The 27,435-nt window shown below is 41.8% G+C and overlaps 1 protein-coding gene across 49 annotated transcripts in view; it reads right to left on the bottom strand.

The window, feature by feature from the left end:
• The window catches only part of LOC125022127 (ankyrin-3-like), a 149,821-nt gene that overhangs the window by 6,906 nt on the left and 115,480 nt on the right, over positions 1-27,435 (bottom strand). For 33 of the 49 annotated variants that reach the window (XM_047608462.1, XM_047608453.1, XM_047608482.1 and 30 more), the window contains 13 exons: positions 22,978-23,132; positions 21,873-22,084; positions 21,577-21,784; positions 21,246-21,342; positions 20,895-21,123; positions 19,950-20,075; positions 19,139-19,261; positions 18,587-18,613; positions 17,980-18,061; positions 10,488-16,727; positions 7,275-7,349; positions 5,931-6,062; positions 5,676-5,819 (listed from right to left, as the gene is read on the bottom strand). In XM_047608462.1, the coding sequence (XP_047464418.1) occupies positions 5,676-5,819; positions 5,931-6,062; positions 7,275-7,349; positions 10,488-16,727; positions 17,980-18,061; positions 18,587-18,613; positions 19,139-19,261; positions 19,950-20,075; positions 20,895-21,123; positions 21,246-21,342; positions 21,577-21,784; positions 21,873-22,084; positions 22,978-23,132 (7,850 nt within the window). Of the gene's footprint in view, positions 1-22; positions 2,365-5,675; positions 5,820-5,930; positions 6,063-7,274; positions 7,350-10,487; positions 16,728-17,979; positions 18,062-18,586; positions 18,614-19,138; positions 19,262-19,949; positions 20,076-20,894; positions 21,124-21,245; positions 21,343-21,576; positions 21,785-21,872; positions 22,085-22,977; positions 23,133-27,435 lie in introns of those variants that run through there. The other 16 variants (XM_047608486.1, XM_047608488.1, XM_047608490.1 and 13 more) reach the window with 7 other exon arrangements.

Raw genomic sequence — 27,435 nt, 5'->3', positions numbered from 1 at the left:
GATGGAAGAAGGGCGGACAGACAAAAAAAAAAAAAGACGAGAGGAAAGATGGAGGGGAAGGAGAGGTACAGTGGTGGAAGTGATGAAATGAGAAACACTTGAAACATTTAAGGGTGGCATGCGTTCAAAAGTCACACATTAATGCTGCGCTACTCTCTTAGTTAAGCGCAGACCAACATTCTCTCTTCTTTTAGCTTCTTCTTTTGGTCTCAGTTAACACCTGAGAAATAATGAGCTCTACAGCTGCTATCTGCTAACTCTGTCTACTACTTTGTCTGAGCTATCCCGCTATGCTGATTGGTTCTGAGCTGGTCACGTGTTTAGGGGGTGCCATGTTTGCTACATCTAACTCAATATCCACCCGTAGAGAAGTGGCAATAACTGAGAATAAAATTGGATTAAAAGTTAAAATAGGCCACAGCATAGGATCAGCAAAGAGGAAAAAACTCCACTGTTTGCCCAGTGAACAAAATAGGAAAAAGTTGTGGGAGCAGAAGATTAAAAAGGAAGAAATGGATGTCAACTTATTTCTCTCTATTGAGGTAAATGAAGTAAATGTCAATTTCTCACCGGTGTGGACAGATGGGAAATGACAAATTATTGTAGCGTATATTGAGGAAAATTATCATACATACTCAATTTGATGTTACCATCTGCTCCAGTAAAACATTACCACAGACCATACAGTGCAGCTTATAATGCAGTTTTACCTTTAAATAAAGTAACAGCACTGTTTGTTTGGTAATAGTCATGTATTGATGGGGTCAAATTATTATACATGATAAATACAATACAAATACGATAATTATCGTTTCTAACCCAGCACCGCTTTACAAATGAATTAAGTCTGAAGTTAACCAAGCCTTATGCTAGCTAGTTATCTAGACTGAAGGCTTAGAAAAATAGCAGCTACCGTCAAATATACTGTGAAACCCACATGTGCATGTAATTTATCTCCATGTAGATAGAAAAATTTAATTGACACGTAACTTCGCCTCGGTTACTTAGTTATTATTGCTAGCGTGCTAATGTTATACTGATACTAATTAACAGTAAAACTATTTTTCACTATTTCTAGTGTTTAGAATTTTTCTGAGTGATGTCAAACTTTTCACAGCTCCATGACTGATGAGGCTATTGGGCTATAAAGCATTTTGCAGTCTCATTTAAGATATTTAAAGTTAAAATAGATGGTGGGATCCACCCCATAGAGCTACACTGTAAAATTCTCCCTCAGATGTCGCAAACATGGCGCCCATGATTTGAGTTGGCCAGACTCTTTCTAATATACGGCTCTGGTTTACATCTGCTGCTCCTGAGCAGAATTAAAAAATACAGACGTTTAAATTAATCAATATTAACATGAACTCCAGTGTGACTTCTGAACCAGCTCCACAGAGAAGACAAGACAAGATCGAAAAAAGATGGTAACAGAATATAAAACGTTGTATAAATGTTAACACACTGTTTTTTGTTTTTTTTTTGTTTTGGTTTGTTTGTTTTTTTTTACAAAATTTCCACAAACATTATCGTCGTCTGCAATGTCCCTAAAAGTGGCACTTAACTCAGTCAATAGTTTAGTAAATTCACTTCAAGTTCAGACAATACTTATGCAGAACTAGCACGAATTAAATGCACGGAAATAGTGAGGAAGGACTTCAATACAGCACCTCAAAATATCAGCTTCACCTCTGCTCATTGTCAGTAATCACGTTAGTTAACGAGCAAAAGGCTTGAGCTTCAGGTAGCTCGGTTGTGTTGATTTAGAGTAAAAGGCAGAGAGGAGCAGAGCAAGCATCTAAATGTAAACCTCAGGAACCGAATGATCCCGGCGGAAGTAGGAAGGGATACCAGGAGGCAGGGGAGAGGTTGGAGGAGAGGCAGAGGGAAGAGCGGGAGGTGGAGAAGGAGGAGATTGAGGTGGGGGAGAAGGAGGGAGATTTGGAGGTGAAGAGGAGGCACGTATTAAAGAAGGCGAGGGCAAAGGAGGAGATGAGAAGGTGGGGGAGGAAAGGACAATAGGAGGAACAGTGGAAGGAGGAGGAGATGAGGGCAGACAGAAGGCGGTGGAGGAGGAGAAGTGAGGAGGAAAGAAGAATGAGGTGCCGCTAAGAGGACTTCGAGGTGAGGACGGAAGAGAGTGGGAGTAGGTCAGGGTGGAGAGGTGGGGGAGAACAGGAGCGACAGGTAGGAGGTAAACAGGAGGCGTGGCAGGAAGGATGTGAAAGACAGACGAGGGAGAAGGCGTGATATCGCTGGGGCGAGAGGGAGGAGGAAAAGAAGAGACAGAGGTGATCTGTAGAGGGGAGGGGGGAAGCGTTCGGGAACACATGGGGAACGTAGGACTTCTAAGAATTTTTGGAGCTGTTGCAATTAACACAGTTCACAAGGGACAAAAAGAAACACAAACAGCACGATTAGACAAGATGAAAAGACAAACACAGTGTGTAGAGTCAAAACCAAAGCGGTCAGTACGCAGACAGTGAAGTGAACATGTGACTGATGAAGGCGTAATTGTTCAGGAAGCTGCAGAAGCGGAAAAGATTGCACATCAGAATCACGGGTTTGCTTATCTGGGCCGATAAGCAAGTACAAGCCTCTTAGCAGCAGCATCGTTTTGAACAGTTCATTACAGGACGGTAAAAAAAAAAAAAAGTTTGAAATCTTGAAGACAAAAGTTTATTGAGCTGCAGACTAACTGTCAGGGGGGTAGTAAGTGAGGGGGGACAGGGGCTGGGAATGTTGAAAATAAGGCTTGTTTAAATACTGAGGTCCAGCTGTAAACCCTCCCTATGAAAAACTCCAGACTAATGCTTTGTATATACACAGCATATGTATGTATGTAATCAATATGAAAGCATGACATATGTCACCAAAGCATTGACTGCCCATTAGGCCATCTCATCCGCTGCATGGACACAGTCTCACATGATTCCTTTACGAAGGTCATGCGCTGCTCTTTTTTGGAGGTGAAATAAACAGGTGAACAAAGCCAGTCAGTTAATCTTCATCCCTGTTAGTATTTGCCGTCTGAAGTGTTTGCCTCCTTCAAAAACAAAGACTTAAAGGCTAATGACCCCTTCATGGTTTGTAAACAATGTGACGTTTGTGAGGGGCGGGGCTTAACTGGAGGCAAAAGATCTACAACACTACAATGGACTGCTTTGGCAAGAATGGACGAGGACAACGCATATTTTGTAACGCATATCCCCGAGAGTGTTATTTTAAAATGTTGACTCTGACTGATTGGACGACATTCAAAGCAACTTAAGCTTGGAAACTCCCTGAAACACGTAACTAACATTGCGTTAGCTAGCAGTTAGCACTAGAATTAACATATAGCAAGAAGCCCCCAAATAATCATTAACTTAACGTAATTTCAGTCAAAGTTTAGTCTAACGCACAACATTTTCCAGGCTCAAACTAATGATGTATTACATATTAATCTTATCTGACAAGAAGTGTGTGCTTGGTTGATGTTTGTCTCACTCCAGTCCTTTCTTTTAATGGTCAAAGCCAAACCACGGTTGTCTACAACTGGCAGTGGCTGGTATTTGATAAAACATAAAGTTAGTGTCTTTGATTTTTCGGGTTTTGGCACCAAAAAATACAGCTAGACGACATTTTTATGGTTGAAAGTGACAGTGTTGCCTCCAGCTAATGTCATGACATCACAGTGATGTAGGCCGTGAATGGGTCTATTGCTGGCTTATACAAATATACATCAGGTCAACCTTCTCCATCTCCACTCAAGAGCAGCTGCCTTCTCCATGCAGTGGATGTGACAAACTAAAAGCTAGCTCTCACTTAAACCTGTCAGCTCCCTGACAAGACTTATGGAAAGTTGTCAAGGGCGACAGTCTCATTGTAATCAGCAGCGAGGGTAGCAGCACAAGCTATGATTGGGTCCAGAAGCTGTTAGCAAAGGGTAGGCATTGTTGGGAATTAGCTGGTTAGTGGTGCTCAGCGCTGTAGAAGTTAGTTGGTCAGAAGCAAGAAGAGGAAGAGGAGGAGGAGGAGGAGGCTGTCGGTCTCAAAGCAGGAGAAGCTACAGTGGAGCATAGAGGCTGGGAGGCTCGGAGGAACCCAGGAGATGACAGGTGCAGCACAGCTAACAGCAAGGACCCAGAAGCACAATTATACACTGCGCACTTTGAAAAAGGTGTTTCATTTTCAGCTCATCTGCGAGTGTCTTGTGGGACGGAGCACATCCTGATCCAAAAGGGACAGAAATAAATAAAAAAAGAAACACTCCTGGATGTGTTGAAAATACCCCACCCGTTTAAAGAGTGTTGAAAGTGTATCGCTGAGAGTCAACAACGTTAAGAGCAGGCAGCCTCTCACACGGAGCCACAGCCATGCATTTTCTTGAGTTATCCTTTTTAAATTTTAAAAATCGGTTTCGCTTGAAAGTCGTCTTCACAAAAAGATCTTCTCGGTTCCGCTGTTAGTCAGTGCAACAGGAACATCGATCCTTGTGTTAAAATGACTTTAAGAAACCTAAACAGACAGACTGGGAATGAGGAGCATCTCAGAGCTTTGTTTCAAAGTGTGCCTCTGTCTATTGACTTCACTTAGCATCTTTATCTCCTTGTTTCCTTAGAGAACACATTAAGACATATATTTTTATTATTTATAAGGATTTGCATGAGCCAAACTAATAGCAGTGGTTCTAGAAAAGCAGCGGGAAAAACGTCAAGCGTACAGTTAATGCAGGGATGGAGGACATTAACATGGAAATAAAACATTCAGGTTTAAGTCCAGTTATTATTATTGAAACATATAGAGGTTGTTAATGTAGTTGCTTAAAGCTTACTACTTTATATCCTTTTACTAATACAAAATATTCATCTGTGAAGCGATTAGTACCTACAGATGTCACATTGCTCTTTTAAATGGAGTGTTTTCTGTGATTAAAGAGCAAATTCGCCCATTGATTTGCAATTTATCGACCACTAATGGCACATCGTCAAAGTCCTGAAATGGCCCTCGGTGTGTCCGTCACAACCACCGATTACTGCCACATTTCATTGTCTTTTGAGAGGAAAGATAGAAATGTAGAAGGAGAGAGGAAAAAGACGTGCCGTACTGCTTAAAGCGAACATGCAATTTGTTATAAATTGGTTGTTATAATTATGTTTTTATGTATTTCAGTCAAACAAATCTGAAAAAGATAAATCTGCGTTGTATCCGAGTTCAAATTTCAGACATACACATAAACATAACTATCGTTAAACCAAATTACAAACCAGTGCACGGCCCCATCTGAAAAATGCACTCGGTACATTTATCAGATGAGACGCCGCTCAGTTCCTTCATCATGCTTTTGTACATTTTACAAAAACAGTCTCATGCACCAAAAGTGGTACAGATTTCCCTGCGCTTAATTAAAATCAAAAATGTTTAAAGATCTGTCACTTGTCATTATTGTTCCAATGACTGAGTGCTATGAATGGATCGCACTGCCCAGTGTTGGAAGACTAACAAGCTGACTGATGCTACCTGATGGTCCGTTAGCGTCTAATTAACTTCCATTGATTGGTCGAGCCGGATTGGTTCCGTTATTTGTTTGCACCGTCAGGTCTGACTATCTGGCTGAGAGAGGAGGTGAAGAAGGGTGAAGGGACAGACTGAGAGATAGACTGAGAGTTCAGCTAGGGTGGGCTACACTTTACCATCGGACTGATCCGGGAATACTGCGTTATCATCGGCAAAGCAGCGTGTGCCTGAAATGTTACCGTAGTCAAATATGGGCCCTTCCAGCAAAGTCACAATATCCAACCGATTGATCTTAGTCAGCACCGCAGTTAAAGCATCCGCTAGAGAGGACAGAGAGAGAGACAGAGAGAGAGTCATATTTAAATGGATTATTGTTTCACATAAGGTAGCAACTATTCAGCCCAATAGCTACATGCATGCGCTCTGCTTACTTGTGGCATTTTTACCGTCCCTGTGCACCCATTTCTTTAGGAGCATGAAGCTCTGTGCTGTCAGGGAATTGGGGTTTTCCACTCTGATGAAGTTGATCTCTTCCACAGAGAAATCCAGCTCCCTGGCCAGCTCTGTAACAGCAGCAGCAGCACATAGTGTCATTTTTCTTTAGAAAGTACAACCAAAAAGGGCAAAAAGTCACCACATGAGCACTGACTGTGGCACTACAATCCATTAAATCAACAAAGGTGTGGTCAGGTGGTGGCTGACAGCATCATAGAACTGCAATATGGATGTGAGAGTACTTTCTGAAGAGGAGGTGCTGCTAAATGCATGCGTTGAAATTAAAAAGGGATACCTAACCACTGCAGATTATTTTTTCACAGTTATAAGCTGCACTCAGTTGCTTCTGAAACAAGAGGTAATGGATATAAAACATCTACTCTAAGTGCCAAACAGTCAAATGCTTCCTGTCCAGACGAGTGTGCGGCGATAAATCTAAAAACATGGGAACATAGTGTTCAGCAGACAGACCCGTTCACTGCGGCTTTGCAACAGGAACACACATTAAATATGGATTAGATTCCTTTCCTTGGCTCGCTCGCTCGCTCACTCAGTCAGTCCCGGCACAGGACGACAACTATTCACACTTTGGAGGACGCCTCCAAATCCGTGCACACACGCATACACACACACACACACACACAGACACACACAGACACACACACACAATTACAGGGCATCCACACCCAATCGCGCACATGCTGGCAGTGCTGCAGTGCAGGTGGTCAGGCTCGGAGTAAACTGCAGAGGCCACGCCTTTATCGCTCCTCTCATGCAGTATACACATAAATCCTCCTAATGTTTCTCTTCAATATATTCAAACACACATGCGTGTAATTCAATCTGTTCATTATAATTAGCAATGCACGTACTGTTGCGTATATTCTTCACTTCAGCTTTTATTGCTCATCACGAGCTGAAAGTGTTTAACTTTTCAAAACAATCCAACGGTTGGAGCATTATCTGAGTTTCATAATTTCACAGATGATGCAAGTATCACTGCCACTGCAGTACTGCTCAGTCAGGATACTGTCATACCATTCGCCCACCAGATGGCAACAAACACTGTAAAACTAATCCACTCTCAGCCTGCTCTTTAAAACGTACATGATGAATCATCTCACATTGCATGATGGGCATCAAATCCAACAGACAAACTGAGAGCAATCACACACTTTCAACTGGGATGGAAGCGATTTTCTCTCGGTGTCACGTTGATTAGCGCACAGTATTACGATGCTGGTTTTTGGAGTGTAAATGTGAGGTGCGTTTAGACTCACCAGTCCAGCTGAGTCCCAGGTGGTCGGCTACTATTGCCATGCGGAGGTCTGTTCTCTCACAGGGACTCTGAGGGCCTGTGTGAGGTAGCAAGGAAGGGCAGGATACAAACAGTTAATGTGAAATTATGAGATTATTATAAGAATCAAAGAGTGTGCTTCTCACAAGGAGACGCACAAAAATAGCTCCCAGAAGGAATCAGTGACATTTAATGGGAGAATTGAATTGGGATTTGTGAACTGAAAGTTTATCTGTTTCAGACCGTTGATTCTAAGACCTACTTAATAACTAATAAGAGTATACCTACTTATTTATACTAGACTGTTCCCTTTTACTGATGTGATGTTCACATTAAAGCCTGATGTGTTGGTGCTGGGATAAACATAAAGACCAACTTTAGCTCACTGTTACCGAATTAGCAGGTGGACATTGTGGGAAACCTTTCAGTGAAGGTTAGATGCCTCCATCATAATATGTTCATTTAATATATACGCACACTAATGCTTATTTATTGGCTCTGTATAGAAACCAAAATGTGGGACGTGATGTTGGATGATATCTTGTCCAGGAGCCAAACTAACCTTCATCCCTCAAATTGCTATCGTAAAGAGCATGTTTGTTGTTTATTTTTCTCCAATTATTAAATCAATGTAGGGATTTCCATACAATGCTAACTGGACTAGCTTTAATGTTGTGGATACTAACAATTTTTTAGTCTCGAACTATGAAAGGACATCAGTAACACTACCGTGGATCTGAGGGGCCAGAAAGGAAAAATCTGAAACCAAATACTCACACTGAAATGTTTGACGTTAATAGTATTAGAATTAGTAAAAGGAGTTTAGAGAGTTTTGTATCACGTCACTAACAACACAAAATCTACCACCAGGCAACATTCCCTCTCACTGATAAAAACAATTCATCGCTTCAACTTGAAATCAAAAGTCATCCAGCTTTCCCAACTACTTTTGAACGACTTACTACACAGACGTGCTCTTGACTGTCAAGTTCAGCTTATGAATTGTTTTCACCGCACCACAACGTGATCTACAAACCAAGGCAAGCTGACCAAAAACAAACACAAGGTCATGTTTCCCCGAGCAACCACTCACAGCCGGGTCTCAGACGTGTTCAGAGTGGAGGTGTTCGGTGTGGTGTTATGTCGTGTGGTGGGTGTGCAAATCCAACTTCATATTTAGTGTGAAAGGAAACTGAGGATGTGCAAGTTAGCCCCACTAGTGGAAAAGCATACTCACTCCTAGCTCTCAAGTTGAAAACCAAACTAAAAGGTGCTCTCCGTTGTTGAAGTTATAGTTCTTAGGCTATGACCCTTTTCTTTCTTAAAGACCTCATTTAGGTTGCCATAAAGCTGCCACTAGCAGGACATTATTTTTGATGAGGTAATTAACTGACATCCTGTTTTCTCGCAGATTTTGAAATATGAAATAAAATCTCCCGCTTGATCCAGGGAGTCCATCTTAAATAGTTAAGCCTTTAAAATCTATGTCTATCAGACACCACAGGACACAGATAACAAGAAGGACAGGAAGAAGAAATGACAGCTACACTTACGTCACGTCACAAAGCACCCACAACAGCTACATGCATCCCACAGAGTAACGTAAGCATTCAAGAAAGAGTTTACAAACTAGTCTTGTTCTCCGTGACAGGAGCCGTGATTGGTGGATCAACCTGACTCCCTTCCTCCTTCTGCTCTTGCTCCTTCCCTCCAAGTGTCCGCCTACTCTTCCTCCTGCTCATCCTCCTCCTCCTCTCACTGCTGGCCTGCTCAACCTCAGCTCTCACATCTCTAGCAGATGGTGTTGATGTGGTGGTGCAGGTGGACGTGGAGGTAGAGGTGCGTGAAGGGCAGGAACTTCGAGAAGTTCTAGATAGTTCTGACAAGGAAGTGTTCCTGGTAGTGCTGAGGCTGCAGCTGTCCTCGTCCTCAGTGGGCAGTGTTTTTCCCTCTAACTTTGTTTTAGCCTCCTGGGGGATCAGTTTTTCCAAGGGCTTGGTAACATGACCTCTGATGGAATTCGTTTTTGTGTTTTTTGAGAGTGCTGCGCTGTTTTTTCTCTCTGTATCTTTTGGGGTACCTCTTCTGGGGGGCTTTGTTAAACTGTATCTGTGTTCAGTACTGAATCTGTTCTTTGTTTGCTGCTTATCACCCTTGGCTGTTTTAATGCTCCCATCACTAATTGCAGATTTGGTTCTAACCTGATTCCGCCCCTGAGAACAAGACGGGTATTTAATGGCTTTCATCACTGGGATCCTAGACTTTGGAAATAAACCCTGAAAAGGGTCCAATCTTTCCCTGGCTTTTTGCATAGTGTGTTTCCTAATTAGGAATTTGTTTTCTTGTGTCTGGTATTTCATAATTGGGTGACTCTGACTGCATAGTTTTAGGCAGGGCACCCTCAGTGGTAACCTGGATTTCAATATCTGGCCTTTGCTCTCTTTGGCTTCCATGTTTATTATTGCTACACAAGGAAACGTCCTGCTGTCCCTGCTGTTTGCCTCTAACTGGCTGAAGGATGTTTCAATCCTGCTGACCTCCTGCAGAGTGGGTGCTGAGGAGGACAACAAGTTGAACACAATACTGCCAGGCTGAAAGACACCTGAATTGATAAAATTGGTATCAGGGATGTTGCTACTGGTATTGCTGCTACTTGTTTGGGAATTGCTAACCTGTTGTGAATGGCCATAAGAATAAACTGTGCTCTGTTGGAATGTACCTGAAGGAATTCTGCTATTTGAATAATCTTGTGTAGTGCAAGAGGATTTATTATTCAAACTGTTATCTGTAATGGTTGATGTAATTAAAGTACAATAATCTGCATAATTTGATGTTGCAGAGTAAAAACTATCTACAGTTGTTCCTGAGGTTTTGTCATTAGAACAATTCAAGGTGCTTTGAGTTCTACATTTAGAAGTGCTACCTGAAGTATCTGAGGTTTTATCATGTGATTGCTTGAATCCTGTTTTAAAAGTGGAAAATTTAGGCTCTGGGTTTGAGGCTGAATCTCTGCACATGCTGTAACTCCCAGCCGCCTTTGATATTTCTAGCTGGACAGTAGTAGTCTGAATAGAGATTTGAGGGACTGATAAGATACTTGTAGGATCTTGAATAATAAATTGATCCCTGTGTTGTGAGGAGGCTTCAATCTCTGAGTCCCTAACCCTGTACCTGCCCGCTGAGTAGGAATGCTCACCAATCTGAAAAAACTGGAGCCTCTCCTCCACCATGTCCCTCTTGCTCATGTCAATCGCACCACTGCGTGTCATCTCAAACATCTTCCCTTCATGGAAGGGGAATGGGTTTGGCTCGCTCGTCGGCGTGCTATCATCCGTTGGAGTTCGGGCTGGGGTAGTATCTGGTGTTGTGACCTGAGACTGGTCGTCGACTGCCGATCCATAAGGCTTAGGCTCACCATTGCTTCCCCTTGTCCCTCCCATGTCAACGATTTCTTCTTCTCCACCTTTACTGGGCCAAGGGTCAAAGTCCAGCCCTTTAGTGGCAACAGTCTTAAAAGGAGAGTTAAACTCCTCTTCTAACTTATAACTAAAGTAAGTGTCTGAAAATCCCTCTTTATCAGAGAGTTTTTGCTCCTGACTTTTAGCTCCATCTTTACTAACACCATCAGACTGAACACCATTTGAAGGTATATCATTTTTGACAGTGTCCTTTTGACATTCCTCTGGAGTTTTCTCCTCTTCAATAACCTCCAGTTTGGTCTGGGTAAAAGAGCGGTCACAGGACCTATACGAGTCTGTCGCCCAGACGTCTCTCCGGCTGTCTGGGAGACCAAACAGCCTTAAATCTGCCTGCTCGCACAGGCCATCATCCTCATCCTGAAGTTCATACCCGTCAAGGGAATCTATTTCAGTCGCATCTGTGTCATGAGAAAACTCAGCCGTTGTGGCTATCGAACAATCAGTTATTGACTGGTCATTTCCATTTTGTTCATATTCATAATCCTCTGCTTTGCCATTAGAACCTTTAGATCCATTGCTGGAACCATTGGAACCATTGGTCCCATTTTGAGGTTCTTTATTATTTCCATTTTTGTCATGTTTTTTCACTTTAGCTGTCTTTTCCTTCTCCTTCTTCTTCTCCTCCTCCTCAGGAACTTTGAAAGTGAATTTCTTACAAGGAATCGGTTGAAAGATTGACTCATCGTCCCCATTGTCGTCATCTGATTGACTGTCATCTGCCCCAAGGTTCACCGGGGAAGGTGGCTGTATCCGTATAATTGGCTCGGTCAGCAGATGCTTGTCATGCTCTTCCTGTAAGTTCACGTCCATCATTTCTGTCTCAGTCTCTGAAGATGCACAGGAACCTTTCCTTTCTGGGTCGGAATTTTCTGAAACTGAGTCCAGAGGAGGAGGGGGAGGGAACTCAATATATGCAATACCTTTATCTTTTGAGACTTCTTGCCTCTCTTGCCCTGTTATTTCATCACGCATATCAGACATTGTTGTTTCTTGCTGGTTGAAATTATTGGTAAAATCCTGCTGGTTATCAGTAACTGTCCTTTCTTCTTCGTTGGCATTAGCTAGGTCAGCCTGGGTAACATGAACACCAGTTTTACTTTCTGTTAAGGTCTCAACGTTGCCCTGATCGTCTTCCTCTAATTCCTCAGATACTTCCATAATGGGGCTTGGTTTCCCTGTCAGGAATTCCATCAAGCCATCAGGGGTCTTACATGTAATCTCATAGCTGACCTCCTCAGAGCTGGGGGTCTCTGGAGTAAGGGGGCTTTTTCCTGAGCTGTCAATGAAAGAGACCTGTTCTAGTGTGTCATCATCTGGGCTTATAGGGCTGAGTGCTGAGTTTGATTTCTGTTTGACTGTGTACACTGCTCCCTTTGCTTCCCTCTCCGCCTGCCTGCCGACCTGGACACTGACATAAACAGGCAACGTTTTGATGCCCTTGAAGTTCTTTGGATCTTCTTTGGTTGTTATAGCAACAGGAGGGGTTATGACTTTCTCCAGCATTTCTCTGGGACTAGGAAGGTTATTGGAGTTGGAATCTCTGGGTGCATTATCAAGAATTTCAAAGGTTAGATCTGTTTTTGCAGGGGTTGCGTCAGGACTGAGTATTTTGGTTTTAGACAGAGTAGGTATCTGTGAGGGTTTAGCTAATGTCTGCTTCTTTGTGGGATCATTATCTAAAGTGGAGGGTGTTGTTCTTACAGGAATTTGGGATTCTGTCTTTTTTCTGAGGTTTTTGTTTAGTGGTTCCTCTGCATCTCTCTGCAGCTCTGTGACCATTTCTTTGGAGGCTGACTCAATTGTTGTGATTTGCTGATATTTTTTAGCATCGCTGACTTTTTCTGCCAGTTTAGCAGTGTCACGGAGGGCAGGAGCCTGAGCTTTCTGAACTTTAATGCTTTCTTTAATTTCCTGAGTAAGACTGGAGTGAATAACTTTCCCTTTAGCAGTTGCTTTGTCAGACTTTGTTTCATTAATTTGTGGCAAGGCTTCTGGGATGTTTTTGTCAACTTTTGAAGATTTAGGCATTGACATTAAAGTGGGTTTACTGTCACCTATGTCCTTCTCAACATCCTTTTTAGTGCTTCCTTCTTCTGTTGTTTCAGATTTGGATGATTTTCCTCCTGCAAACTGATAAATGGGAAGCTTGCTCTCCTGTAATTTCTTAATTGAAGGTTTTGGCTGCACTGGAGGAGGAATTTTGGTTGGACTAGACTGACTTTGAACAATTTTCTGAGCCTCAGATTCAAACTTCATTCTCACAGCACTTACTTTAGATGTTGATTTTACATGAGCAGGGGAAGAAGGTTCAGACTCACTAGTCTTAGTTTGTTTAATTTTATCCTCACTGGTATGAGACAGAACACTTTTCTGGGGACTGCTTGGTAAGCTGGAGCTTTTCTTTTCAGCAGTTGTGGTGCTGCCAAACATTTTACCAACTGATGGCTCCCTGAGTTTGCTTTTGCTGAAAGCCTCTTCTCCTACCTTAGGTTTTTGCTGTGTTTTCTCAGGGCTGCTACAGGCTGAGCTAGGCCAGGACCTTGGTTCCTTTGGCTCTCGTCTTACAGGCTTTTTCTCAGGAGATTGCAGCTCATCATTGAGCTTCTCTGTTTTGTCACGGAAGAACTGTGACACTTCACTGAGTTTTTCTTCAGCTTCCTTTACAGTTTGGTCAACCCTATCCTCATAAAGTAGCTTCTCCCTGCTTCTGTCATGTTTATCCTCTGTAAATCTCATCCAGACTGCATGTTTGGGGCTGCCTTGTTCTGTGGAGTAATGGAGCACCGTCACTTTATCAAACTGAGATGGATCATCCCTGTGCAAGAATTTACCAGATTTCGGGGATCCATCTTTAGATGACTTAGAAACAAACTCCCTTTTGGGGCTTCCATGTTGCTGACTCATAGTCTCAGTACTACGGCTACCACTCTCCTCAGAAACTAGGTGCCGACTTTTGTCAGTCATCGTTGCTGAATCCTCTGTGTCAGACTGCGGCAGTGATGACACATCAAGTTTTTCTGAGAGAAGCATTTTCTCGGCAAACCTATACGACTCGCCTCGGATCTCAGATAGCTCATCATCACAGTATTCTACTGAGTGCTGGCTCAATAGCTTTAGAGCTTTATATGAATCATCTGCCATCAGTTGGGCGGAACTTGGGCGGCTATCCTCCTCCTGTGACACAGGGGTATTAACACGTGATGTTTCGAGGAAGGAGGGCAGTGATTCTTCTGCAGTAAGCTCCTCTTCTTCTTGTTGGGCTTCATCATAATCAGTTAGTTCCCTTATTCCACGGTCCCCTTTATAGACATAAAGCTCAGGATGTTTCTTGGTTTCCCTGATGATGAACTCAGTTGGCTCTGCAGAGCTGTGGCCCTTTTCAATATGAACCTCAATTATCCTTTCAACTTTGGGTTTCGATTTAATGTCTCTATCAAGAAATCTAGGTGTTAGTTCATCACCTTTGACAGAATCCTGGCTAGCCTTATGTTCAAAAAGACCTGCCAGGTCCTTAGATGGGTCCCTGCCTGACTGGAAAGCTTTCATTATATCTCTAACCGACATGCCTTCCTCTATCATCTCTGCACCATCAGTGAGCTGGGGCTTGTGATAGACCATTCGTGTAGTGGTAGTAATATGAGTTTCCTCTTTAAGACACATACTTTTGTTCATCATTGAGTCCTCTTCTGGCATTTTCATCTGCAAGGCTTTGCTAGAATTTGCTGAAGCTATTTCTGGCTCCATAGCCGGTAGAGCCGATGCAGCCTCCTCCATGAATCCAGGCTCACAAGGATCATCAGGCTGTTCAAAGCTTCTAATGTGGACCACTTCGGTCCTGGTCTCAGTTACACAAGGAGGGATAGGTGAATCTGTGAACAAAGGCTTAGGTCCTGTGCTCTCTGCACTTTGAGGAGCAGAGGGAGTCTTTTCACTCCTGGTCTCAAACCCGCTGTCTGACAGCGGACTCTTATCCTGCTCATGAGACAGGTCCTCAGGTGATTCTAGTATTGTGTCCGATCCCTGATATGACTCTGCGAGTTTGCTTAGGTCCTTCTCTGAGGGAGACCTAAGCATGCCCGAAACTGGTGGAGGCATTTTGAGTTTGTGCTCTTGTATTGACATTGATGGTTTGAGAACACGTTTTTGCTTCTCTTCTCCTTCCCTTTTTGCCTCCTCCTCATACCTACATTTCAGCTCGGCCATTTTTGAGAGGGAGTTAGCACCAATGTCATTTGTAAGATAATCTACAACTTTTGCCAATTCTAAATCTTTGCCTGACATGGACGGGTGCTTTAATAGAAGGGTGTTTTCATCAAAAGGTGGATAATAATCTAAAAGGGCACTTCTTTGTGCCTCCTCAATTTCATCTTTGGAAAACTCCTCCCATTCATCCTCTGAGGCTTTCTCTTTACCTGCAATGGTCTTACCTTCGCTTATGACATCTTTCTGTAATATCTCACTGACTTTGACTAAATCTTCTTTCACTTTCTCCACAAGAGTAAATGGCTCCTCATCCTCTATTTTAGCCTCTTTGGGAGTGCCAGTATGTGATGTTTGTACAGTTTTAGCTGCTGTCTGTGTGTCTGTTTGTAAGATAGCTGTCATTCTGATTAGATCTTCTTTCATGTCTGCTACATCTTTCAGTATTTCCTGGTTGGAAGCTGCTGTCGGATGGATAATGGGCGGCGTGATAAAAGGAGGGGATTTCAATTGGGACTTTAATTTTGTTGCAGTAACACAGGAAGACAAAGAGGAAGAAGTTGAGGATGAGGCACGGGAGGAGTCAGGAAGCGCCATTTTGAGTGACCCAGGCCCTGGTTTGACAGGAGTCTCTGGGATGACATTGACCAATGAATAAACAGGTACAGTCATTGTATTTGATGAGCCTGTTGAGCTGGTGGGGGCAGTTACAGATCTCAGAGAACCGTAAGCAGAACTTGTAGTTGCAGTTCTACGCGAGGAGGTTAGTGATTTAAGAGTGCCATAGCCCGAGACGGAGTATGAGTCTATGGCTTCGTTTATGGCGGCACTGACACCAGAGGTTGCTGCCTGGGTGGTGGCCTGAATCCTCTCCTGTAGGCTGCTACTCCTCTCTGAGAGAAGGCGTGAAGAAGGGGAGGATGGCGTGGAGGAGGAGGATGGATATTTAACTGGTGAAACTGATCCATTCATCATAGAGAATTCAGAGGAGGGAATTGTTGTCTGGCCAGTTGAGGACAGAGATGAGAGGGAAGTCCTTCCTCCTCGAGATGAGAGTGTTGAATCAACAGACGTTTTCAAGGAGGACAGAGTGGAGATGTTTTTAACAGAAGAAATAGGGAGTGCCCCTGCATCTGTCACAACTGTGGGTCCAAGGGCAGTTTTAAAAGGCAGATTAGAATTGTACATATTGTATGGTGTCTTCTGTGATGTTGCAGGAGGAATAGGAGCTGAAGACCTCTCTGGTATAGAACCATTGGGTACTAAGTGAAGTGAAGAAGTCCTTGACGTGTACGCTGAAGCAAGGTTTTTTATAGAAGCAGGGTCTGTGGCAAGTTTACAAGGGCTTCCAGAGACCTGGGCAGGGTACTGACCGTGCTGGACAACAGTTTTAATGGGAGAGGGCATAGTCCTGTATGATCTGATGGGAGATGAGGACACTATGTCACTGACAGATTTAACTGGGGACGACTGGTTGGGTGGTGGTGGTGGAGCTCCCAGTGTTAGTTTGATAGTTGCAGGGCATGCAGGTGAAGGGGTTGAGAGGGGCCAGGTAGATTTTAATGGAGAAGCAGCTGGTGAGCCGGCCGGTGAATCGGTACAGGTGATGGAACCCCCCACTCCGAGGGGCCTTGTTTGGCCAGGGACGGTAATAGGAGCAGTCGACCATGGTGGGTAAGGTCTGGTTGGAAAGACAGGTTTGTGAGGGTAACCAGCAGGCAGTGTTCTTGCGGTTGTGCTTCGCTCGACTGCAGTTTCTTCAGGTGAATTTGTAGAAATTATGATGAAGAAGGAATGGAAAATAAAAAAAAAAAACAACCGAAAGAATGTAGAATAGTAAAGATAACAGAAAATTATGTAGGGTAAGAAAAAGGATGAACAAAATGTGAAAGGAGAGACCAGAGGAGGAAGAGTAGGTCAGTGATGCAATCCTAGTATTAGGAAGGAAAAACAGCAGTTTTATGTGCTGAGGTAATATATTTGAGTATTGACTTAAATGGATGGAGTTATTAAAAGAAACAGGTGTGTTCCTGTATGATTCAGGATTGGAAGATGACACAAACAACAACAACAACAGCAAAAACAACATAAGGAAAAAACTGAACAAAGCACAAAAAGCAGCAAAGTAAACTTCCAAAGACATGGTGTAGACCAACAGCTGACAACAGAAAATGGCACGACAAATGCACCTTTGTTAACACAAAAACAACTTCTCTCTTTGGACTTCAGATGTTCAAATACCAGCATATGGATTCTGACTCTGATCTCAATCTGCTTTTAAAGTGCCTTTTATCTGTTTGGTCCAAAAAAAATGATATAATGACAGATTCCTCAAAGACAATTTAGACGCTACGATACAACAGAACCAAGGTCCTTTTTTTTTTGTTTGGAGAACAAAATATGACAAAATGACCGCCCGAAGACTAAAGTTTTGGTCCATTTTGTCATGCAGCATCCAATCGGTGACAAGCAGAAACTGTGACAAACTTAGAAGAAACACTTGAAAGAAAGCCAAAGTCAAGACGTCTAACATGCATTGTTGTCCCACATAAAGCTGCTACATCATCACAAAGCCAAAAAGAGCTTTAAACTCCAAGGGGACAAATGTAATACAAATAAAATTTTCCTTTGACCTACTTCCAAAATGCCTACTATGTAGGCAAGTCAAAGAAAAATTTTAGTGCATTCAGACTTGTAAAACTCAGCAGTGGAAATCAATCAAACAAACCCAGAAGAGGTACAACTCACAACGTGGGCAAGTATGGCACAGAAACTTAAAAACCACTCATTGACCCATGCAGAAAAATATGTACCATGTTGATAACAAGCATGTGGACAGTGCATGTATGTAGGATGAGAAATATGTATTTATTACATTGGGTCACATCTATCTAAATATTGATCACGCATTTTACAGGTTAATTAAAAGTGTTAATCAACTATCGTAACTACGAATCTTGGCATTATTATAGTCATCAAAGGGTTTGTTAGTGAAGATGTCAAACTCACTCAGTGCAGGCTCGGCCAGATAGCTGTAGCGCTTACGTAAGGCTAGGGATGCAAAGGTATGACGTCGTTCTGGCTTTTCAGTCTGCAACAATAGCAAACAAGACAAAAACCTATCAGTTCTAGGTCACCCTACAGTCAATAGTGCTGCCAGCGGAGCAGCATTTGGACCCTGAAATGTCAAATTAAAGCAAACCCTGTAGTCTGCATAAAAAAGCAGCCCATATTTAATTGCAGAATTGCAAATTCTCTTTTAAGAGTATTCACTGCACTGTAAATGTCGGTGCTACAATGACAAGCTAATCAAATTAGCTTGAGTTACTCATGATACAAACTTTAAATTAAAATTTGTTGAACCTTGACTTAAGGACAAGCGACTTCCGGAGTCACTTCTGTCACATTCTGTAGAGCGCAGGGGATAAGAACATGAAGCAAGTAATTTTTATTTACTATATATCATGCAAAAACTGAGCTGCTAAATGTTGCTTTGGATGTAGAAAGCTTGTATTGCCCGTGTAGGAAGCAGAAAGAATAAGGCTATGAAGAGCAGAGCGGGGCCGCTATAGATCTAGCGCAGAGGAAAGCACATGGTGGGGAGGGTGTGGTTTACCTCATCCTCGGCATCTGACTCCATTTCCTGGTTCCCAAGATGCATTGCAGAAACAGGGGGTGTAACATAATGGAAAGCAGGGGGGGAAAAGAAACATCAGGGTGTGAAAAAGGAGTGATTGACAGAAGCTCCAACGCAGAAGAGAAGCGACTTTAGCAAACAAAAGCAAAAAAAAAAAGAAAATAGACCAAACAAACACACGCACACAAAAAACTAAAGCAGCAGCAGAGACGGCAAAAGAAGTCAAGCCACAAAAAAGCCAGCCCTAAAAACTGTTTTGCACAGAAGCCCTCAGCCAAAAAGCATGTCATCCAAATCAAAAAGCAGGTAGGAGCAAAATGAAACAGCCAATGACGAGAATCCACTGCAAAGGTAACCGATATACATAGAGAGAAGCTTGAAACAGATAAAAGACACAGTGGCGGCAGTTTGGCCAAAGTCTTTCTCTGTCTTTTTATCTTTCAGTGTTACTGGTGGGGCTGATAACTAACCCTGACCATGAGTATGATTATGGACGTGACAACAGAGAATGGTGAGTTCACACTGCCTTACCTTCTTCACCGCAGGAAGTGTGATGTTCAGGTTGCACACGGCCGTTTGTGGAATGCCTTTCATGGTCTTACACTCTTTCAGGAAAGTGAGGCGGCCGCATGGCTCCTGACTGGGATCTCTAACCTAGAGAGAGAAAATCGCTTCTTTATGTACTCCTTTCTTTTTTTTCTCCTATTATTAACTGTGCACTCAGGTATTTGTATTTTTTTTTTTTACTCCTTGCTTCTCTACAACTGTGCTTCATGGCCATTTTTCACACAAAGCTGCACTCAACAAATTCATCAATGTGTGAAATTTAATGTTTGAAGCCACGGACAGAAGGTTTAAAATGAGTGCATCTTGTATGGCCTGAAATGTCTATCCTCTATTCAACAGAAAACTTCAACTCGTACCTTTAATTTTGTTTTTACACATTCTCTTGCAGTGTTACCCAGGCCATGCCTTCATTCTTTAGTGGTGGTGTTGTGATAAAGTAGTGCCTGATCTAATGCACACCCATTAAACATCGATTAAAGGATCGATTATGGAGAGTTAATGGGTAGATCAATGAGATGAGGATATTTAGCAGGAAAGGAAACTGGGTTATACTTTGTAAACCACTTTAACTCTACATGAAACTAGAATTGACTGGTAAGAGGGGCAGAGAAGGACAGAACTCTAAATTTCATCTCATCTCATCTCATCTCGAGTGTAATTTTAGTAACTTTTTAAAAAAAAGTTTTGTGACACTGATTTATAGAGGCTCCTGCTCCACGTTCCAGCTTGAGCAGGAGGTAATAATGATGACGGAGTGTGCTGTATGCCAGGGTACCTTGACACAGAAAGGCAAGCGGTTCTCCTTGAAGGCGTAGAAGTTCAGAACTAACTGCTGACCAGCTTTGGTTAGAGGAGCCAGGTTTCCGTAACAATCCACATAGATGGGCCTTCCCTCCAGAACCTGAAGTAAAAACAACACTCATGATAAACAAAATTAGCAATTTATCTCGACAAGTTTGAAACTCGCTTCTAATCCTAGACAATATCGAATCCAAAACTTTATAACATGAAGTAAAATGTTGCGTTTTATTGTACAGAACACAATTCATACAAAGATGCTTGGACTAATTAACAACTGCAGTTGTCGAAGTCGAGTTTACTGTCTGCAGCATATATAACGGAGTATTTATCTATGCAACTAGTTTTCCAAACACTCTGATAGAAAATGGAACGCCTCCTGCTCGAAAATTAAAAATTTGAGTATATCTGAATATCTACAGAGTTTATTTGTACAGGTTTTGTCTCATGATGAATGTTCTTCACTTCTAAATTTACTACAGAGGTACAAGAACCGGATTATATGTTACTGGGTCATAGTAAATGAAGATGGAACACAGCACACAAGTAAGCTCTCATAATGGGCAATTTTGGCACATCTGGGGATCATCTGTATGTGCAATGGAACCCAGTACCAGAGGCAAAAAGGCTGAACCTCTACTGGCCTTGCAGAGGGAGCGCAAGTGTCTTTGGTTTGTGCATGGGTTTAATTACCCTAATCAGCCAAGCATGGCAGAAAGCACGGCTAAAGAGGCCTGAGGAAGAAGAGCTTTTCTCAATATGCATTCTTGGTCTATTGTTAAGTTCTTGTGGATTTGTAAAACATGATCAGTGATCCGACCAAGTACAGTCCAAACACCTGGATGTGATCTTGGCCTGCCAGTTTTATTGAGGACGAAAAGCAATAAAACAAATACCAAGTAATCAACACAGGACTCCGTACCTCTATGTCTTTGCTCCTGGCCACCTCCTCAAAGTTCTCCTGTTGCTCCAGGGTTTTGTCGACCTTGTCGTCCGTCATACAGAAGCACCTCAGCTTGGACTCCACTGGGTCGTTCATCTTGGCAAACACAACAAACTTGGCCATGTAGGGCACGCAGATCAGCTCCCTGTACAGCTGCATGGCCAAACCCACTGTCTCTGGGATCTGGTGGCAATCTGCTAGCCAGAACCTGCATGGGTGGCAAATAAACATTTCAGACACTGATGACGAAAATAAATTGAGAGAATGACACTAACCGTATCAGAGTGCATTCTCTGTAACACCTTGTGCAGCACATATGTTGTGTCTCACCTGGCAGAAACATTAGTGGTGAAGGAGACGCAGTCGTTGACGAAAGTCAGAGGGGTCGTGCCGGTGATGTCTTCCCACTGTGCTGGTGATGTGCCACCTGGTAACACAGATAAAAATGAACATTTAATGCTTTGATCATGATCAGCCATTGGAAAAAGTTTGATTGACCCCAAAATGTAAATCCTAAACATACAAGCTACTTAAAAACAATGTATAGACTGTTACAGATTAAAGGTGAAACTAAACTCTAAATGTCTTTCTCTGGCTTAAAACTGACCTATACACGAATAAAAACCTTAAAATATCCAAAATTAAAACGTCTAGCTCATACCTGTAATGCTACAGAGGAGGCGGAGGCAGGGAGTAGAGTCTCCTTTGTAGCCGTTGGTAAGCCCCTCCCCTGAGAGGGGTGGGATTGGGATTGTCATGGTGATGGGCTTGTGGAACTTCCTTCTTCTGGGCTCCACGGTAACAATGGGGCTGAAGGTTGCTCGGTTACCAAGGATCTTCTTCACGGCCTCGTCAGGCACTGGCTGGGCCTGGAGAGAGAATAGAAGATGAATGAGTGATGCGCTATGTTGATTGTTTTAGACAGATAAATTGAAAACTTGAAATCCCTCAACTCACCTGCAACCCAACTTTGATCTTTTTGGTTAACGCCCCCTCGGGGAAGGAAGCTTGAACCAATGGCACGCTGCGGCTGCACAGAGTCCCACCCTCTGGTCCCATCTGATTGGTCTCTTGTCTAATCCGAGACACTACAGCAAAGTATTGTGGGAAGTCCTTGGTGATGATGCGGCAGATTCGCTTCCTCTCCAGCTCATCGGGACTGTCCAGTTCTACATGGAAGATAAACACATGCTTGATTAGAAACTGTAATTCATTTATTATGTCTGACAGGCCCCAGTTTGTGCAGGTCTTTCAATGTGTGCAGTGAGTTACTAGAGTCTTTCTACCAGTCTGTTGTAGCGAGTGTCCTGTACTTTGTTGTGGTTTCTTGGGGGAGTAGTACCAGCAAAAAAGACATCAAACTGATCCGAAAGGCTGGATGTCATTGGTAGGGAGTTGGAGTCGTGGAGTGTCTCAGTGAGAAGGACATTGGATAAACTGCTCTCTATCGTGGACAATCCAACCCATCCACTACCCCAAATATTAGAAGGAGAGAGGAGCTCATTCCCCAGCAGATGATTCAGCTCTGTCCTCTACAGAACTTCTTTTATACCTTATACTCTATCCAGCTGTATAACAACTCATCTTTTTGTAACAACTAAGCTACTAGGACCAAGAAATTCCCCTTGTGGATCACTGAAGTCTTTCTAAGTCTAACATTGGCCATTTGCTCACTTTAAGTCATGCATTCCTAATCTGTTTAGTCACTGTTTGTGATGCAATAATTGGGAGTGAAAATCGAGATCTGACCGATGTACAAAGAAGACTCTAAAGCTTAACGTTGCAGAGGCAGCCCCAGTTTTCATGAAGGCTGAAAACTTACTTATAAAATTATCTTTTAAATTCATAAACGTAAGACAAAAAAATATTTGTTTCTACAATACTGACTGCTGACATCACATTTTTACTGAAATAAGGTCCCACGGTGCTCCACCACTGTAACTCATCTAAAGAGTCCTTTTGGCTGAAGTATGAAATTTCCAATTTGTATTGTTCACAGTACGTCTCTGTGGGGTCACGGACGTCAGCACAGCAGGACAGAAAGCTAAACCGAGTGCTTCACCTTCATCCATGCCGTTGAGGAGCTGGTTGAGGTCGTCAGTCTTGCAGTCGTACAGATGCTCCTTCCACGTTTCTCCATTCTCACTGCGCAGAAGGATCAGCTCTCTCTCGTGGCCACGCATGGAGCCAAAATGAGGAATCTCCACTATCACAGGCCTGGTAAGGTGCATATCATGGAAATATTATTGAAATAATCATTCATTTCTGACTGACATGATAAAAGTCAAATAAACCAAAACTCCTACTCTATATTTGTCTTTAAAAGCCAGTCAGAGGAGAAGAGAAAATTAATCACTTGGACTATTTTTGAAGAGCTAGACTAGACTACAAATGGTGACTCATTATTCCCAGCAGATAACACTGGTAATCAATAAAACATATGAACTAATAAATATACACTAAGCTGCTGCAGAGGAAAACAAACATTTTCTAGAAGCACACAGGTATGAATGAACTGTGTTCTGCTGATGACAGTGTCGCGGCCGTGCTGCAGGTCGATGGGACATTCAGAGTGAATGTAACACGACAACACAAATGAAATGCAATGGAGGGGAGTGAGGAGAAAGCTGCACAGCCCTTAATTAAACAAGACATGATAACAACACAAGACAGAAAAGATGAACAACCTAAGTGATGGACATATTCAATGATCACCTCCTTCAAAACCCTGCTGAAAAGTCGACTCCCAATATGATGATATCTCTTGAACATACCATTTTCTTAATGGGTTTCTCATTTTGAGAGATGGAGTTCAACAGAAATACTATTTACTATTTTATCTTATTATTTTAGATTTTATTATTTTAGATGAGTTGAGGTTGCAGGTGAAAGCAGACAAATATTTCATTTTTGGGACATTTGCAGAGTGCTCTAATCCAATAGAACTGGTTATAAATATTCATGAAAAAAAAAAACTTTAGGAGTGGCTGTGGCCAAATATGTGAAGTGGCACTGAACCTCGAGTTCCTCCCACTGCTGGGTTCTGGTTAATGAATGTCTGTGCCCTTGTGTAAACAAGCAGGTAGATGTTTGGTTTCGACTCTAAAGCTCTAAAGTATGAATAGGTAGAAAAGCACGATATTATCATCTAATATTCAATGCATTTTGGGCTGATGAGCAAACTAACCATGAGAAACCACTAAAGACCAAACAAGCTGTCAGCTTCAAATACCTCCAGCAAAGTTACAAAATTGCCACGCAATGAGCTTTTCTGTGACTGATTCTGTTGGTCCGAAAGTTCATGTTAATTATTTATAATTTGTATTTCCAGCTGCTTCTCCATGCCTGCAATTTTCAAATTGTTTGTTTTGCATCAACAAAGATGGAAAACATCAAGGAAGATTTAACTGAGGAAGTTCGGAGATAGAAACATTTCCCAAATTTGTACAATTAGGAAAAATTTCAGTCGTAATTGTTGAAAGTAAAACAGGAAGTAGCAACAAAGATTAACCCGACTGTCTAAAAAGACACAGCATAAATCAGACTGACAAGCGCACAAGTATAAATGTCTCACACCAGCGTAGTTTAGGTCTATGTTGCGCAGTGGTGTAAACTGTGCTTTAGTTTTCAGCTATTTTTGGGAAGGACCAAAAGTGGGCGGGGCTCTTGATGTTTACTTTTGTTGACATTGTTACAGAAGTGTTTGACTGCATTACATTAAGAGGAGTTATGTGTGTAAATAAATCTAAAAACACCTTTCAATATAACTAGAACAACATTAAAAATGAATAATAATAAAAGTGACCACTGAGTTTATAATGCTAGTAAGATATTGATTGAATCTGTTTATATGTTAGAATTTACTACAAAATCTGTGATTTAGAAACGGTAGTGTGAAAAACAATCCTGATATAATGAAAATTATTAGATGACCCTATACTTCTGACTTCTCCCAGTAGCTCTAGAAATTAATTTCACAACGATACTGTGGGATGAAGTAAAAACTGATCTTAAACATGGAGTAACAGCAGTCATGGAAAGCGGGATGGTGCTTGGCTTGAGGAGGAAAAGGCTCATGCCCAACAAGCGCAGTCCAAGTCCAAACAGCCAATAAAAACCTTGACATTCAGTGACGTCAGAAGCCCATGGAGACCTTCTGAGATAAAACAATACGATGGTCTATAAATGAAAGTAACGGTGATGGATTTCAAGCTATTTTGTGTAGTTTTAGGAAGAATTATTCTTTAAAAAAACTGTTCCCCTGTGATGCCACTGAGACGAAAAAAAATCCTCCTTGCTCTGGTGGACTTCTTCCCAAAACTACATGGCAACCGTGTTAACACAGCATCCTAACAAACCAAAGTTAAACGGAGATGGGTAAAAGAATCCATCAGCATGATTCAGCCTCGCTCGTGTCATTTTCTTTTGAGGGGAGAGCGTGGGAGGTACAGGGAGCAGGAGCAGGAGGAGGAGGAGGAGGAGGAGGAGGTGGGAGGGGGTGCTATGTTTGGTTCCTACCCAACAAATCTAGTTCCTCTGGGTCCCAGCTGTAGCACGGGACTAACCAGGCTCTCGCCTTCATTAAGGGCTGGCAGCTTTCTGGGGAGATGTAGTTTACTGCGTCCACAAGATAATGAAACACACATATACACAAAACACACACTCGCAGAGTCAGTAAAAGCACACGCTGAGGAGCTGTAGTTGTACATCAGTATTACGACAATCTAGATTTTTTCTTTTAGTAAAGGCAACAACTCACACACATTATCACTATAAGTAGTAGGTGTATTTAGTTTTGATATATTGTGTTGTTTGTACATAAAAGATTCTATTTCATAATAATTAATAAATGAATACTTTTGTTTTTTTGGATTATTAACTCATTAATAATAATATACTGTATGTGTATTTATTCATGTTTTTCTGTGGGTTTGATCAGGTTTCTGTCTATATTATCAGTGGTGGACACTTTCTGACATATAGTATATGATATCTATATTATATACACAGGGACAATATTTCTTCAACCTGTGTGACATCTTACTTATAAGAGGTTTGTTGCAATTTAACTGTTTACATACACAATAAATAAAATAACATGATAAGATACAGACAATGCCATTCAACAGAAGAAGATGTTTCCACCTTGTTAACCTTGATGCCAACATGGATTCTGTTTTTTTTTCCAATAAAAAAAATATTATTTTGCTGAAGGATGTCTATATTCCAACTAGGGAGAAATCAATCAGTGGTCAAATCCATCATCTGCATGGTTATTAGGAGCTAATATTTTTCTGTTGAGCAGATTAACAAATTCCTTCTTGGCTTTTTTTATTCTGATTATTAGTGTAATACTCTGGTCCATATAGATGTGGCATATCAGGCTTCTCCACTTGCCTTCTACCTAATTTACAAGCACTAATGATCACATGCCAGTGCATTCAATCTTGTTACAGTGAAAGCAAATATACCAGAGATCTAAGGATTAGACTTCCTCCAGTTTGTAATTCAATTGTTGTGATTATATTCTTCTTGAGCGCAATTGTCTGGATGTTTTTTTTTTTTTTTTTTGTCTTTGCATGTGTCCACACCACTGAATATCCATTACATGAATCCCTAGAATACCATATTTCCTCTATAAGTGACCGGGGCCTTTAATTACTCAGCCACCCAGACTACCCGGCTTATCACAAGTTAAATATTATTATATTTAACTGTTGTGAATGCATTTGATGTATCTCTAAAGCTAACATAAATTAACTACCATATCTTATTACTAGCTTATGTAAGGATAAGAAAACAAAAGATGTTTTTGTTGTAAGACATCAGTGAGATGATGAAAGTGACATTTAGAAATCAGCCACTGTATGTAATTGTACTAAGTAGGCCATGTTGTTCCTAAATCATCTATCAGTTTCATATATACATATAGCAGAACCCAGAATCTATTATAATTGTTGTATTTTTATTGTTATATATCATTCTGTTTTGACAAATACCTAGAAGTGCTTCAGTGGTGTTGCACATTGTCCACATTGTCCAGTCGTTATTGTATCATACATATATATCTCTGACATTTATAATAAACCAAACCAAATTCAGTGAGTTATGATGATTTTAATCGTTATAGACATCTGCCTCTGGCTTCCCCCTGTCCAAGATGGCCGACACATTGTTCCAATGGACAGAGGTGGCATCTACGTGTATATACCTATGGCTGTTAACAGTGTTTTGTTGAAAATCTGGGTTCATGCATCACGTCAAATGTAGCTAGTGCCATCTTTGACTAATACCCGGCTTGTATTTGAGGCCTACCTTTACTTGTGTAAACCACGCCCCTGGCCTTTATAAGAGACCCGGCTATTCCTTGAATACCGGCCACTATGTTAAATATATAACTTCCAGCACCTTTCTGCAGCATCTTCATCAAATACTATTACTGTACTTAAAGAACTGTAACTGGAGAAATGGGTCCTTCACAAACCGACTAATATTCATGTTAAAACTGAAACATCAGCAC

The sequence above is a fragment of the Mugil cephalus genome, chromosome 16, assembly GCF_022458985.1.
Source record: "Mugil cephalus isolate CIBA_MC_2020 chromosome 16, CIBA_Mcephalus_1.1, whole genome shotgun sequence".
Taxonomy (NCBI): Eukaryota; Metazoa; Chordata; class Actinopteri; order Mugiliformes; family Mugilidae; genus Mugil; species Mugil cephalus.
Note: the sequence above shows the minus strand (reverse complement) of the source record. Positions and strands in the feature narration are given on the sequence as shown.